This window comes from Doryrhamphus excisus, linkage group LG15, assembly GCF_037039965.1.
Source record: "Doryrhamphus excisus strain RoL-2023G ecotype Guam linkage group LG15, RoL_Dexc_Guam_v1.1, whole genome shotgun sequence".
NCBI classification, from domain to species: Eukaryota; Metazoa; Chordata; class Actinopteri; order Syngnathiformes; family Syngnathidae; genus Doryrhamphus; species Doryrhamphus excisus.
In genome coordinates, this window is record NC_136371.1 from 12960548 (window position 1) to 12976512 (window position 15965).

Below are 15965 nucleotides of genomic sequence, written 5' to 3' on the forward strand. Positions count from 1 at the left end.
AATAAATCAAGTTTAAAAAATGAATTGCATGAAAGCATAAACATGAGAAAGAAATAAGAAATAATAAAAGTAAATACATGTCAATACAAGTTATGAATAAATAAATGTGTAAAAAAACGACTTAAATAAAAATGTGAAAAATAAAAATAAATGTACAAAAATATTTAGCTTCAAAATGTATAAAAATGACTTATAAAAAGTAAAAAAAATAAATGAATGTGTGAAAAATACAAGTTAAATAAAAAAAATCATAACAAAAATCACAACAACATTAATTAAATAAAAGCATAAAAGCAACACAAAGTAAATCAAAATAATTAAATTAAATTATTTAAATAAAAGTAATAAAATAAATGCATAAGTGTAAGACGTCAATTACAAGAAATACTAAAAAGTAAACAGAAATATAAATGACTTAATGTAAATAAAAGAAATAAAGAAATGTGTAAAAAATAAAAACAAAAATGAGAAAAGTAAAAATAAATAAATCAAAACAAAAATGAATTAACCATAAAATTTTAGAAAAATGACTTAATGTAAGAAATAATAGTAACATCATAATAACATATAATTTACTTAAATGAAATAAAAATACATCAATAAAAATGTAAAAACAATGAAAAATCAAAATGCCTTTAATAAAAGCATAAAATCATACCAAATCAATGAAAAATTTAAGTAATTTTATTGTAAAAAAAGTAATGTCTTCAATAAATACGAAGAACGCCCAAGGTCACACGGTTACCTTGGGTACTGTGCTATACAGTACAATCAAACAATCAAGCAAGTAAATACCAGTGATCCAAAGGGAAAGGCAGACAGAAGGAGCAAACCATTTTAAACAGGTGAGTTCTAAGTTGAGATTGGAAGGTGTCAACAGAGTCCAGCAAACGGATGTGGAGTGGTAAAGTGTTCCAGAGTCTCTGGGCTTAGCAGCTGGAAGCCCGAGCACCAAAAGTAGTCAAATTAAAGCAGGGGGGTGGAGAGCAGGGCAGAGGAAGATGAACGGAGTGAGCGAGATGGAATGTGGGGGGAAATCAGGTATGGGGGCGCAAGATTATGGAGTGCTTTGAAGGTAATAAGGGGGAGTTTGTATTGAATGTGTTGTTGAACTGGAAGCCAACATGGCCCTTAATTTGGGAAACAGTTGGAACTGGGATGACTGAGAGCCTACAAGAATAACTTCACTTTTATTACCGTTGAGTTTGAGCATATTGATGGACATCCAGTTAGTGATGGCTTGAAGACAGTCAGTAAGGGCAGTAGGGGTGGCTTTTGAGGAGGGCCTATTTTAGACATACGTGGATCTGGGTGTCATCAGCATAGCAATGAAAGTGGATGCACAAAGAACAAAAAATATTACCAAGGGGAAGAAGATAAATGACAAAAAGTAGGGGACCTAGGACTGAACCTTGAGGGACACCGTGAGTGATTGGATGGCATGAGGATTTGACATTATGACCTTGAATAAAGTGTAGGAATAAAACCATTGGAGGGCTGTGCCAGAGAGCCCAATGGAGGCCAAACAATCAAGGAGGACAGTGTGGGAAGTGCATGGAATGCTGCGCTAAGGTCAAGGAGGACGAGAATGGAGAAAAGACCTGAATCAGCTACGAGGAGAAGGTGATTGGTCATATGAATGGGAGACGTTTCAGTACTGTGATGGGGACCAAAACCGGACTGAAAGGGCTCCAAGTGATTGTTAGTAGATGTAGTAGATGGTCCTGGAGTTGAGCAGCAACAATACGTTCTGGTAGTTTGGTGATAAGCGGAAGGTTTGATATTGGTCGGTAGTTATTAAGAACATGGGGATCAAGAGTGACTGAGGCCATTTTGAGAGAAGGGGGAATGGTACCGCTAGACAAGGAGGTGTGGGTCTACCGAGTGTACACCCCATGTAGGGAAGAATAATGCAACACACACACGCGTGACGTCTTGCAGGCCGTGGAGGTGATGCAACACAGATGTAGATCATGTAGACAAGCTCAGTCGCTTATAAATGTGTTAGCTTAGCGTAGTTGCCCACAGCTAAATGTTGTGTTTTTTATTCATGGCGACAAGACGACATTTGGTTTCACTTTGCTGCTTCACTTTCAGTTTAGGATCAGCGCTCCGTGTGGGCCCCCCCTCCATCACATCTGCGTTACTCATTAGCAGCGTTAATGTGGGTGCGTGCTCTTTTGCAACAACGAGCTGGTGTAATTTCCTCTGAGGTCTGCCAAAATGAGTTATGCTAACAAGCGGCTGTTTAGACATTGTATAAGATTCGAGATGATATCTGTCTTATCACAACCGCTAAGTGAACTCAAGTACAAAAAAATACAAGGCCTTAAGCAAACCTTTTGAAAGACACATTGTGAATTGCAGTATTCTACGCGGATCACTAGGTGTCAGTAATGTTACATTGATGAGACCAGCACTACCGCAGTGAGTCTGTATTATGTTTTATTTCTGTCATAAGTCAATAACATTGGGCAATAGGAGTGTGAAGCCAGCTGTAGGGGTGTTACTTCATGTGGAGAGGGCTTTGATAATGTTAAAAACAGTATTCAGAAGCTTGTAAACAGGTTTTCTATGCTATATTCATTTTCTAAGGAATCCTACTGTGTGAAACCTACTGTGTACCCTTTACCTGAACCAATTAACCGCGATAAACGAGGGATTACTGTAATCGCAAATCAGCCTGATATCTCATACTTGTGCACATTAATAATCATTTGGACAACATGATGAAGGCAATACAAGCTGATTCATTTTGTGTCAATTTCACTTATAGCTCTTCTTTTGGAAAATATTTAAACCTCCTTGTATAATCTTTGTAATATTTGGACCTTGTTTTCCCCCAACTTCATTTAGTTTGTTTCTCACATGTGAAAAAGAACACCGCCATGTTTTCCTCCGGGCTCGCACTGAGCGTGTTTTTGCAAAATTATGACTACAATGCAACAGTTTGACCTTTCTCTCTGAAAATGACAGCTGTTATTTCCATTCCTGTTTTGTTTCATCGTCCAACTATTCCGGCTTTGTCCTTGTACATGCCCTTCTGGTAATTATCACTTTCATATTTTCATATTTATTTTCATATGTATCTCTCTTATATCTCTATATATACATAACATATCATCTTAAACAATAACGTACACACAGGATGTGAAGGTCAAAGTGCCACCGCCTCCTACATGGCGTGCTTTAACTCCCAAGTGTGTTGTGTAGTCAATGTGTAACATCTTTGTGTGTGTGTGTGTGTGTGCAGGTTGCAGTGCGACTGTCAGCACAACACCTGCGGAGTGTCATGTGATCAGTGTTGCCCGGGATACCACCAGTCGCCATGGAAACCCGCCACAACCTACAGCGCCAATGAGTGTGAACGTGAGTGTGGGGTGGGGGTGCTCCACTCCAGACTTTTTTGAGAGTTTTTATCACTTCCGACTCCTCCTTTAATTTTATCAGTGCAGCAGGATAAGGAGCGCTCCTTTCTTTACCCGGCACCTCCCTGTCTCCTCAAATGTGATAAGTTCTGTCTGGGTTCTTCTTCCTGGACCTTTTCACTGCCTCCTTCTCACACACACTCGAACAAAAGTCATAAAGTCACAACAGAGTGAGACCTCCCAGAGTTTGACTCATTTGCTTCCAAAGACATATTTATGTTTTTTTCAACCCCACCGCTCACCCCCAAAGACGTATTTATACATCTTTTACGGCCAAGAGGTGATGATGCAAGTCCACAATAGAAGAGAGCAGGTCTGGTGTAGGTTTAAGCCGAAAGAAGTGCACGGCCTGCATCATCCATGCTCTGCAGCACATGCAAGAAGGGAAACGGTAAAAACTATGACGTATACGTCTATACAGCCCAGGAACACAATAATCTGTGTGGCTTGAAAAATCAGTCCATATCATGAAAACTGTGAAAAGTGCTTCCATTCGTGAGGGTGTTTTTCAAATCTCGTTCTCCGTCTCTGTTGCGTCCCAGCATGCAACTGTCACCGCCACTCCTTCGACTGCTTCTACGACCCCGACGTGGCGCAGAGGGGAGGCAGTGTTGACATCCACGGCCAGAACCGCGGGGGCGGAGTCTGCCTCAACTGTCAGGTTAGACCACTACGCGGGGTTCTTGTGATGTTTGACGTTTGCTTCCAGCGATGAATGCTTCCGTCCCCTCCTAGCATCACACCACTGGCGTCAACTGCGAACGCTGCGTCCCTGGACACTACAGAGCGCCCGACACGCCCCTTGACTCACCGCTGGCCTGTGCATGTGAGTCACATGGTCACCAAGTCACATTTCTGTTACTGTACATCATGTGACCGTACGTACGTCTTTGTTGTCCCGCCAGCCTGCGACTGTCAGTCCTCGTTCACCGACGGCACGTGCGAGGACGTGACAGGACGCTGTTTCTGCAAAGCCAACTACGCCGGAGACAACTGTGATGAGTGTGCCAGTGGCTTCGTCAGCTTTCCCGAGTGCTACCGTAAGCCCCGCCCACTCTGCGGCTCACCTGGAGAGACATCAGAGGAGGACCGGTGAATGTGATCCATTGCTTTTGTCTGTGTCTTCCCATCAGCCGTCCCCACGTACCCCAGCAGCAACAACGGCGAGGCCAAACCAGCAGGGGAGATCATCAGTAAGTTTGTCTTTTCATTTGCCTTATGTCAGGTTCTGCCTCACATGTTCTTTGTTCACCTATTGATAACTGTTTTGAAGTCAACGTCCCATCACATGTTCTTTGTATTGATAACAGTATTGTCTTTGGTTCTCTGTCACATGTTCTACATTACAAGTTGCGTGTTCTGCCTCATATTTTCTTTCATATGTTCTTTGTTCACATGTTTTTTGTAATAGGAATAAGAAAAGTCTGATAATATCAGGCCAATATTGACATCCCCTATCATGAAAACCGCTTTAAAGAACTGCTGTCTATAGGCCCCATGGACCATATTATTATAATGATCTCATCAAACCTTGATGGCTATGGTAACAAGCTAGCTCGCTCTCGACAAACGTAAAGTCTGCCGTGTCTCCTTTCGATGTTCAACTCGCGTTTTGCAACGAGCCAACCAGCCCTTTTCTAGAGCAAGACGCAGTTCCTTGAAAAATGTTCTTTACAGCCACGTTGAGAAGAGAATTGCTGATGCTGTATCAATTAGTGTCACAACAGATACGTATCTGGTCTGCACCCCAACCGTGAGTCGGGTTAGCATGTTGAGCTGGACTGCTCAGTGGCTAATGATTGTATTGGTTGATATCGGAATCAGAAATTGAAATATTGTCATATCGGCAAAAAAAAATCATATCGGACATCCCAAATAGTAATGATAATACAGTGCAGTATTCACAAGTATTCACAGCGCTTCACTTTTTCTACATTTTGTCATGTTACAGCCTCATTCCAAACTGAATTAAATTAATCTCTTACCTCAAAATTCCACACAAAATACTCCATTATGACAATGTGAAAAAAGGTTTTTTTGACATGTTTTGAATTTATTAAAAATAGAAAACAAAAAAAACACATTTACATAAGTATTCACAGCCTTTGCCATGAAGCTCAAAATTGAGCTCAGGTGCATCTTTTTTCCACTGATCATCCTTGAGATCTTTCTACAGCTTAATTGGAGTCCACCTGCAGTAAATTCAGTTGATTGGACATGATTTGGAAATATAATAACTGTCTATATAAGGTCCCACAGTTGACTGTGCATGTCAGAGCACAAACACCAAGCATGAAGTCAAAAGAACTGTCTGTAGACCTGCGAGACAGGATTGTCTTGAGGCACAAATCTGGGGAAGGATACAGAAACATTTCTGCTGCTTTGAAGGTCCCAATGAGCACAGTGGCCTCCATTATTGGTAAATGGAAGACGTTTGGAACCACCAGGACTCTTCCTAGAGCTGGCCGGCCTTCTAAACTGAGCGATCGGGGAAGAAGGGCCTTAGTCAGGGAGGTGACCAAGGCCCTGATGGTCACTTTGTCAGAGCTCCAGCGTTCCTCTGTGGAGAGAGGAGAGCCTTCCAGAAGGACAACCATCTCTGCAGCAATCCACCAATCAGGCCTGTATGGTAGAGTGGCCAGACGAAAGCCACTCCTTAGTAAAAGGAACATGGCAGCCCGTCTGGAATTTGCCAAAAAGCACCTGAATGACTCTCAGACCATGAGAAACAAAATTCTCTGGTCTGATGAGACAAAGATTGAACTCTTTGGTGTGAATGCCAGGCGCCATGTTTGGAGGAAACCAGGCACTGCTCATCACCAGGCCAATACCATCCCTACAGTGAAGCATGGTGGTGGCAGCATCATGCTGTGGGGATGTTTTTCAGCAGCAGGAACTGGCAGACTAGTCAGGATAGAAGGAAAATGAATGCAGCAATATATAGAGATATCCTGGATGAAAACCTGCTCCAGAGCGCTCTTGACCTCAGTAGACTGGTCATGTACCTTGACCATATAGACCAGGGGTGGGCAAACTGCGGCCCGGGGGCCACATGCGGCCCACCAAGTGTTTGAATCCGGCCCGCCAGTTGCTTTCTAAGTATTTCAACTTTTAACATAAAAACTGGCCACATGACTTGCAAGTGGAATGTCTTATTTAGTTAAAAAAAACAACAAAAAAACTAAACAAAACTGTCAAATGAAATGACATAGTTTGATGTGGTCTGATGTTTAAAGTGCTCCTGAAAAAAGGGATATGAGAACATACAGCTGATAGTATAACACTTTTACACATAAAATTAGACAAATAATTCAAGGAAAATTATAAGCATAAAATAGTGTGTGTGTGTGTGTGTGTTAAATATATGTTCTGGCCCCCCGGGCAATTTTGTTAACTCAATGTGGCCCACGAGTCAAAATATTTGCCCACCCCTGATATAGACAGTAGACATTAGCACACAGCCAAGATCTCAAAAGATTGGCTTCAGAACCACTCTGTGAATGTCCTGGAGTGGCCCAGCCAGAGTCCAGACTTGAATCCGATCGAACATCTCTGGAGAGATCTGAAAATGGCTGTGCACAGACGTCTCCCATCCAACCTGATGGAGCTTGAGACTTATTGCAAAGAAGAATGGGCAAAACTGCCTAAAGATAGGTGTGCTAAACTTGTGGGATCATATTCAAAAAGACTTGAGGCTGTAATTGCTGCCAAAGGTGGATCAACAAAGTATTAAGCAAAGGCTGTGAATACTTATGTAAATGTGATTTTTTTGTTTTCTATTTTTAATAAATTCAAAACATGTCAAAAAAAACCTTTTTTCACATTGTCATAATGGAGTATTTTGTGTAGAATTTTGAGGTAAGAGATTAATTTAATACAGTTTGGAATGAGGCTGTAACATGACAAAATGTAGAAAAAGTGAAGCGCTGTGAATACTTTCCGGATGCACTGTAATCTGCTTCTTATCTTCTCTGTACTCTCATACTGTGTTTTGTGTTCTTTGTTCACCTTCACATTTTTGGTTGGTCACATGTTCTTTGTAGTAATAATACCATACTAATTTTTGTTTCGGAATCACACAGTGTGTTTCATGTTCCTTGTTCACGTTTTTAGTTAAATGTTATTTTTAGTAATAATAATATTCAGTGTATCATATGCCGTCTGTCACATGTGTGTTTGGAATCACACGTTTTGTTTCATGTTCTTTGTCCACCTTCACATTTTTGATTAAATGTGCCATGCCATTCTAGGTAAGAAATAATAATTATCTGTGCTGTATGTTTTCTGTTATGTGTAAGTTGTGTGCATGCTCTGTGTCTTATCATGGATTTTGTTCTATGTTCTTTTTTCACCTTCACGTTTTCACGTTCCGTCACATTGTAGGTCACATGTTCTTTGTAACAGTAATAATATTCATTATATACTTTCTGTCATACTTTCAGAATCACTTGTTTTGTTCTATGTTCTTTGTTCACCTTGACATGTTTTTGGATAAACGCTCCATCATATTGTAGGACACAAAGTATTTTAATAATAATAATATTTATCATAGACTCTCTGTCACACATGTGTTCAGAATCACACATTTTGTTACACGTTCTTTGTTCACCTTCACGTTTTTAGTTGAATTTTCTGCCACATCCTGTGCCACATGTTCTTTGTTGTAACAACGGCTGCTTTGTGTTGTGAATCCCATAATGTGTTACATGTTCTTTGTTCGCCTTCCCACGTACTTAGTTGAATGTTGGATTACGTCTTGCATGTTCTTTGTAATAACTGATATGAATATGTATGGTGTGTTCTATTTGTTACATGTTCTTTGTTCACCTTCACAACTGCTGCCTCCTCGGCCTCGAGTGACTTTTAGAGCTTTGAGACAAGCTGTGCTTGACCTCTGACCCGACCAGAGATTGTTTTGTGTGCAGACTGCGAGTGCAGTGCGGCCGGCACCGTGGACAACTCCTGCAGGCCCGATCCGCAAACCAGAATGTGCGTGTGCAAGCCGGGTTTCACCGGTGACCACTGTGACACGTGCGCGCCCGGTTTCCACGGACTCAACTGTCAGGGTGAGAACTTCCTTGGACAGAAATGTGGGATGAATCCAGCACGCGAGCTCTGGCTACCGAATGCATTCACTGCAGCGCCATCCTGAGGCCGCAGTGCACTTTGGCAACTGTTTCCTGTGTGTGTACGCATAGGGTTTTTACACACACACACACACACTGAAATGCAACAGTAGAAGGAATGTCACAGTCTTGATTTAATGCTTTGTTTATTTACTCTGCCACCCAGGAGCTAGAACACACACACGCCTGAGTAAACTCTTGGTGATTGCAAATAGTCTCACACACTTCCCACCATCCTGCTGTGTGTGTGTGCAGGATGTCAGTGTTCAGGTCCTGGTTGTCTAGATGGTTCCTGTGACGTGCTGACGGGCCATGGCATGTGTCGCAGTGGTTTCCACGGTTACCATTGCGACCAGTGCGCGGCGGGCTACTTCAACTACCCACTGTGCCAGCGTGAGTGACCTCCCGAGGACTTCCGTGTGTTTGTTGTGTCGCCACGCGTCACGGTGTGCTCTTGCGTCCACAGTGTGCGGCTGCAGCTTGGTGGGCTCGCTGCCTCAGGTGTGCGACCCGGCCGGCCAGTGTCTGTGTAAGCCACAGTTCCAGGGTCCTCGATGTGAACAGTGCAGATCTGGGTTCCATTCCTACCCCAACTGTCAAGGTACAAGCACACGCACACCTGTCACTTCCCTACTTGAAGAGTCGCTGCTCTGGGCTCAGCACAGGTCATCAAGGTGTGGCATGGTCTACTCTCTGTTTTCAACCCAGACTTTGTTTAGCTTTTTATCATAGGACAGCTTTCATCCTGTAATACCTTTTTCTCATCATTTTACAACTTTGTCCTTCTAAAGGTTGTATTTCTTCTGTAAAAGTACAGGTTTTCTCCTAAAATTCCAACCTCCAATTTAAGTTTTTCTTGGAAAATTGTGCCTTTTTTGTAAAAATTGTGAATTTCTGGGAAAATTGAGCCTTTTTCATCATTCATTTGTTTTCTACTGGGTCGCGGGGGTGCTGGAGCCTATCCTAGCTGGTGGCCAGCCAATCACAGGGCACATATAGACAAACAACCATTCCCACCCACATTCATACCTATGGACAATTTGGAGTGGCCAATTAACCTAGCATGTTTTTGGAATGTGGGAGGAAACCGGAGTACCCGGAGAAAACCCACGCAAGCACGGGGAGAACATGCAAACTCCACACAGAGATGGGCGAGGGTGCCTTTTTCATCATATTACAGCTTAATTTTCATAACATGACAGCTTTCATCTTGTAAATCCAAGGCTTTGTCTCGTCATTTTACAACTTTATTCCTGTAAAAGTACACAATTAAAGTAAATTGCACAAAATGTAGATTTCTTTTCTTGCAAAAGGCCGTAATATTCTCATATCACGGCAGCTTTCATCCCATAAAACAAAGGCTTTTTCTTTTTTCTCATGAAGTTGCAACTAGAATTTGTGACTTTAGTGTGAAAAACCTTCTCGCTTGTTCTTCCAGAGTGCACGTGTGATCCTCGCACATCGTCCGACACCAGCTGCACGGCGTCGGGTCAGTGCCACTGCCGGCCCAACTACGGTGGCGCGTCATGTGACCAGTGCGCGCCTGGCTACTACGGTTACCCCAGCTGCACTCGTACGTGGCTTCAGCACTCAGTGGTTTTTTGGAATGACATGACTCCTAAGTTTGTGTGTGTGTGCGTGCAGCGTGTCGGTGTTCCACGGAAGGTTCTCGCTACAGCAGCTGCGACCAGGTCACAGGTCAGTGTGTGTGTCGACCCGATGTGCACGGCCTGCGCTGTGACAGCTGTGCGCGTGGGACGTACGGCTTCCCACACTGTCAAGGTAAACATGCACACATCCTGCATGGAGCTGATAAAGCGCTGACTCTTGAACGCCTTTCCAGCTGGCTCGTGTCATCCTGCTGGTTCCGTTCATCACGACGTTCCTCCTCCTCCTGTGGTGAGGCCTTTTTTTTACCCATTTCTCTTATCTTGACAAGCACCGGCACACTCACAGACTCCTCCTCCTGTCAATCACCCACTCAGGGCCAGTGTGTGTGCCGTGACGCCGTGGAGGGCGTGGCCTGCGATCGCTGCAAACCCCTCCACTGGAACTTGTCCCCCGACTCTCCCGAGGGCTGCTCCAGTGAGACTCCATCCACCTTAGAGCTCCTCTAGAACTGCAACTGCTTGCTAACGCCCGCGTGTATCTTCTTTCTCTGGGCAGAGTGCGAGTGTAACGTTGCTGGGACGCTAAGCGGCGTCGCCGAGTGCGAACAGGTGAGGAGGTCATGTGATCCTGAGCATTTAGTAAACATGAAGGGTGGAAGGGTTTTTTTTTATCAAAATGAAATCAATAAAGTCAATGCAGTAATCATTACAATAATTGGTAAATATCATCAATGATCGTATTTAGGATTGATTGATTCATTTATTGATGAACCTTGTGACCGGTTATTCATTTGGGTTCATTTAGCAGTGCAGGAAATCAAGAATGTGCGGAAATAAGTCATCAAGGTGGGATCAAGAATCTGCTTGGTAACTAGAAGTTGGCAAAAGCCAGAAGACAGCTGGGATAGGCTCCAGCATACCCGCGACCCTAGTGAGGATAAGCAGCATAGAAAACGGATGGATGGACAATAACAAATACATAAGTCGTATAAATGCGTCAAATAAGAATAAATAATAATAAATACATAGATAATGAATAAGAAGAAGATGAAATGTAATAAATGGGTCAAATAAAATATAATAAATACATAGGTCAAACATAAAGGAAAAGTATAAATGAGTAAAATAAAATAAAAAATACATAGATAATGGATCATAAATGTAATAAAAGACAAAAATAAAAAATAATAAATACATAGGCCATACATAATAAATGGAAATATATATATATAAGTAAAATAAAAAAAGATAAATACATAGAAGTAAACTGCTAAAACGATAAAATAAAATAAATACATAGGCCATCATCAAGACATGGGAATAGGCCATAGATAATAAATGAAAATATAAATGAGCAAAATGAAAATAAATACATGTATTGTGAAAGTACAAATAAAGATAATAGCACATTAAATGCATTAAGGGAACACAATTAAATTCATTGATTCCTTCATATTTTATTCATTACTTTGTTTCACTGTCACACAAAAGTCCTGCTGAATCCTGTGGGCAGGATTAGTTTTACAATTGAAGGAGCTAATCCTCCTCGCCAGCAGGTGGCAACACCGTCTGCTTTCTTTCTTCACGTTCACTTGCTCCTCCTCCTCGGTCCCGGCAGGATAGCGGCCAGTGTCACTGCAAGCCCAACGCCTGCAGCGGAACCTGCAGTACCTGCAAGGACGGCTTCTACGATCTGCACAAGCGCAGCTTCTTCGGCTGCCGAGGTGAGTCCTCCCTTCCCGGACGTGCTCTTCCCTCCTGCCGCCGCCGCCTGACACCTTTTCCCTGCGACAGGCTGCAGCTGCGACATCGGAGGCTCGGTGGGACGGTCCTGTGACCAACGGAGCGGGCGGTGCCGCTGCAGACCCCATGTCCATGGACCCAAGTGTAACATGTGAGTCATATTATTGTCCTCATTGTAGAAATCCTATGATGTTTTTTATTCACAATTTTTCTCATATGACTATATTACGCTCAGAATATGACAACGTGCATCTTGAAAAATCAAGCCGTTTTCTTGGGAAAATGTGGCTTGTTAAAATGTGAAAGTTGTGCCTTTTTCGTGGGAAAATTGTGACTTTTTCATTATATTATGATTTTATTTTCTTAACATAACAGCTTTCATCCTGGAATTTGTAGGCTTTTGTTTTATAAAAAATATTATATTTCATTCTCTTCCGCTTATCCGGGTTGCGGGTGCAGCAGTCTCAGATTTGCCAGTCCCCGGCCACCTCCTCCAGCTCCACCGGGAGGACACCAAGGTGTTCCCAGGCCAGCTGTGATACATAATCCCTCCAGCGTGTCCTAGGTCTTCCCAGAGGCCTTCTCCTGGCTGGGCATGCCCAGAACCCCTCACCAGGGAGGCATCCGGACTGATGCCCGAGCCACCTCAAATGGATCCTCTCCTGTGAAGGAGAAGGGGCTCTACTCTGAGCCCCTCCCGGATGACTGAGTTTCTCACCCTATCTCTTAGGATGAGGTAAAAAAATCCTGTGTGAATTACCACCTGATGGTGGTGGAGGGGTTTGAGTGCCCGAGTGATCATAGGGGTTGTCTGGGGCTATATGCCTTTGGTAGGGTCTCCCAAGGCAAACACGTCCTCCTCACAGTTCAAAGTACCTGGCCTTCTTGGAGTCCTTCAAGGGGGTGTTGGAGAGTACCCCACCTGACTCTGTCGTTCTACTGGGAGACTTCAACACTGACAGTGAAAATGACAGTGTTTAGCCTGGATGGCCGTGATTGGGAGGAACGGCCTCCCTGATCTGAACCCATGCGGTGTGAAGTTACTCGACTTCTGTGCCAACCACAGTTTGTCCATAACTATCACCATGTTCGAACATAGGGAAGCCCATAGGCGCACTTGGAACCAGGACACCAGAGGCCGCAGGTCTATGATCGACTTTGTATCATCAGTATCATCAGACCTGCGTCCGCATGTTCTGGACTCACGGGTGAGGAGAGGGGCTGAGCTGTCAACTGATCACCACCTGGTGGTGAGTTGGATTAGATGGCGAAGGACTATACTGGACAGACCTGGGGGACCCAAACGAGTAGTTAGGGTGTGCTGGGAACGTCTGGCAGAGTCTCCCTTTCATCGAGTCTTCAACTCTCACCTCCGGCAGAGCTTCACCTGCATCCCAGGGGAGGACCGGCATATTGAGTCCAAGTGGGCCATATTCCGTGCCTCCATTGCTGAGGCAGCTGATCGGAGCTGCGGCCGCAAGGTGGTCGGTGCCAGTTGTGACGGCAGGCCCCGAACCCGATGATGGACACCAGACGTCAGGACTGCCGTCAGGCTGGAGAAGGAGTCCTGTCGAGCATGGATCGCTTGTGGGACTCCTGAAGCAGCTGACAGGTACCGTCAGGCCAAGCGGGAAGGCATCTGTGTTGGTTGAGGCAAAAACTCGGGTGTGGAAGGAATTCTGTGAGACCAGGGAGCACGACATTCGGTCGACCTCAAAGAGATTCTGGCAAACTGTGCGCCTCAGAAAGGGGAAGCAGTGCCCGGTCCACACTTTTTATAGAGGGTATGGGGGCCTGATGACCTCGACTGAGGAGGTAGTCGGCCGTGGCTGAGGTATCTGGGGTGGTCAAAATGCTCCTTAGTGGCAAAGCTATTCATTGTGGTGGAGGAGTTTCCCGGAATTCCTAAAGGCTCTGGAATGAGGGACTGTCTTGGCTGACATTTCATGGAAGTCGGGCATAATACCTTTGGATTGATAGACCATGGTTGTGGTCCCCCTCTTTAAGAAGGGTGACCGGAGGGTGTGTTCCAACTATCAGGGGATCACATGACGATCACACTCCTCAGCCTCCCTGGGAAAGTCTATTCCAGGGAGCTGGAGAGAAGGGCATGCCCGTTGGTCGAACCTTTGCTACAAGAGGTCCAATGCGGTTTTTGTCCTGGTGGCAGAACACTGGACCAGCTCTACCCCCACAAGGGTGCTGGAAGGTGCATGGGAGTTTGCCCAACCAGTCTACATGAGCTCTGTGGACTTGGAAAAGGCATTCGACCGTGTCCCTTATGGCACCCTTTAGGGGGTACTCCCGGAGTACGGGATTGGTGGTGCGCAACTACATGCTATCCGGTCATTGTACAAACGGAGCAGGAGTCGCATTGGTTCGCATTGCCAGTAGCCTGTTTCCGGTAAACGTTGGCCTCCGCCAAGGCTGCCCTTTGTCACCGATTCTGTTCACAATTTTCATGGACAGAATTTCTAGGTGCAGCCAAGGTGTTGAGGGAGTCCGGTTTGGGGGCCTAAGGATCTCATCTCTGCTATTTGCAAACTTTTCTCACGGCTTTCATCTTGTAAAATGACTACTTTTTCTCATCATATTACGTTATTCTTGTTAATGTAGGAATTTGTCACTTTCTCATAAATTACAGGTTTTTCTCATGAGACCGTGACTTTTCCATCATATCACGGTCTTTTGAAAAATGTGAATGACTTGACTTGTGCACAGACCGGCTGCGGACCACTACTTCCCGGACCTGCACCACCTGAAGTTTGAAATGGAGGAGGGCACCGTGCCGGACGGCCGCCCGGTGCGTTTTGGCTACGATGGGCGGGAGTTCCCTGGCTTCAGCTGGCGAGGTTACGCCCAGATGTCGGCCATCCAGGTAAGCAATGAGCCACCTCGCCCTCTGAGGCTTGTGAAGAGAATTTATTTGCATGTTGTTGCGGTGGCCCGTCTCTTCCTCGTGGCGCCGCGGTACACCAAGACGGCGGATGCTGACGTTGGCGGCAGGGTGTCGGTGCTGGAGGACGGCCATAGGAACCGGGCGGGTTTCTCATCCTCTTCTTCTTCTCCTCCATCTCTCAGCTTGTCTTCTTCATGCCACAGAGTGGGCGGGCCACAGCTCAGCACAACTAAACGCTTTTTCTTCTTTTCTTTCCCATCGCCCCCCCAGGGAACCGTGCAACTTCAGGTTTATGTGAGCGAGGCAGACGTCTATCTGACCCGCTTCATCCTCCGATACGTGAACTCTGAGGGCACCACCGCCAGCGGTAAAATAACTGCCTATCAGGTGGGACGGCAAGGTAGGTGTCATAGTTCTGCCACTGTGTGTGTGTGTGTGTGTGTGTGTGCTTGTTGTATAGCATTTGTGGTGCCATCAAGCATACCCTTAAGGCCAAAAAAGACATAATCCATGGACATTTTTATCCTTAGGATAATGAAATGATCTGTTCCAGGGTCAAACTGTGGGCATCAATTGAAATACAAATAATTCATAACAAAAAAATATATAATAATAAATAGATACATAAATATAACAATAAAATATGTCAGAATTGTATTATAAATAATTTCATAAAAATTGTAGTATAATAACAATAATAATAAAATAAATGAATACATACGTATAAAAGTAAAAAAAATAATGCACTTGGAAATAGGTTGTCTAATTCATTATTCTTATTTTATCTAAATTATATCCATATTATTTATAAATATATACATACATATAAAAATATGTTTTTATATGCATACATGTATAATTAATAATAAACTTTTTTCTCCAAGTACTCCTGTTACCTCCCCCATTCCAAAAACATGCTAGGTTAGTTGGCCACTCCAAATTGTCCATAGGTATGAATGTGAGTGGGAATGGTTGTTTGTCTATATGTGCCCTGTGATTGGCTGGCCACCAGCCCAGGGTGGACCCCGCCTTTAGGCCGAAGACAGCTGGGATAGGCTCCAGCACCCCCGCGACCCTCGTGAGGATGAGCGATAGAAAATGAATGAATGAAGGAACTTAAAATTAATGATAATTAAAAATATGTTTTAATGTGTATGAA

The 15965-nt window shown here is 44.1% G+C and overlaps 1 protein-coding gene across 3 annotated transcripts in view; it reads left to right on the forward strand.

Moving 5' to 3' along the window:
* The window catches only part of lama5 (laminin, alpha 5), a 56028-nt gene that overhangs the window by 16554 nt on the left and 23509 nt on the right, over positions 1 to 15965 (forward strand). For all 3 annotated transcript variants that reach the window (XM_078796860.1, XM_058050941.2, XM_078796861.1), the window contains exons 7-23: positions 3254 to 3369; positions 3971 to 4089; positions 4164 to 4254; positions 4334 to 4468; positions 4562 to 4621; positions 8354 to 8494; positions 8810 to 8947; positions 9021 to 9155; positions 9993 to 10127; positions 10199 to 10336; positions 10398 to 10453; positions 10540 to 10639; positions 10721 to 10773; positions 11783 to 11888; positions 11959 to 12058; positions 14629 to 14785; positions 15077 to 15206. In XM_078796860.1, the coding sequence (XP_078652986.1) occupies positions 3254 to 3369; positions 3971 to 4089; positions 4164 to 4254; positions 4334 to 4468; positions 4562 to 4621; positions 8354 to 8494; positions 8810 to 8947; positions 9021 to 9155; positions 9993 to 10127; positions 10199 to 10336; positions 10398 to 10453; positions 10540 to 10639; positions 10721 to 10773; positions 11783 to 11888; positions 11959 to 12058; positions 14629 to 14785; positions 15077 to 15206 (1910 nt within the window). The remainder of the gene's footprint in view (positions 1 to 3253; positions 3370 to 3970; positions 4090 to 4163; positions 4255 to 4333; positions 4469 to 4561; positions 4622 to 8353; positions 8495 to 8809; positions 8948 to 9020; positions 9156 to 9992; positions 10128 to 10198; positions 10337 to 10397; positions 10454 to 10539; positions 10640 to 10720; positions 10774 to 11782; positions 11889 to 11958; positions 12059 to 14628; positions 14786 to 15076; positions 15207 to 15965) is intronic.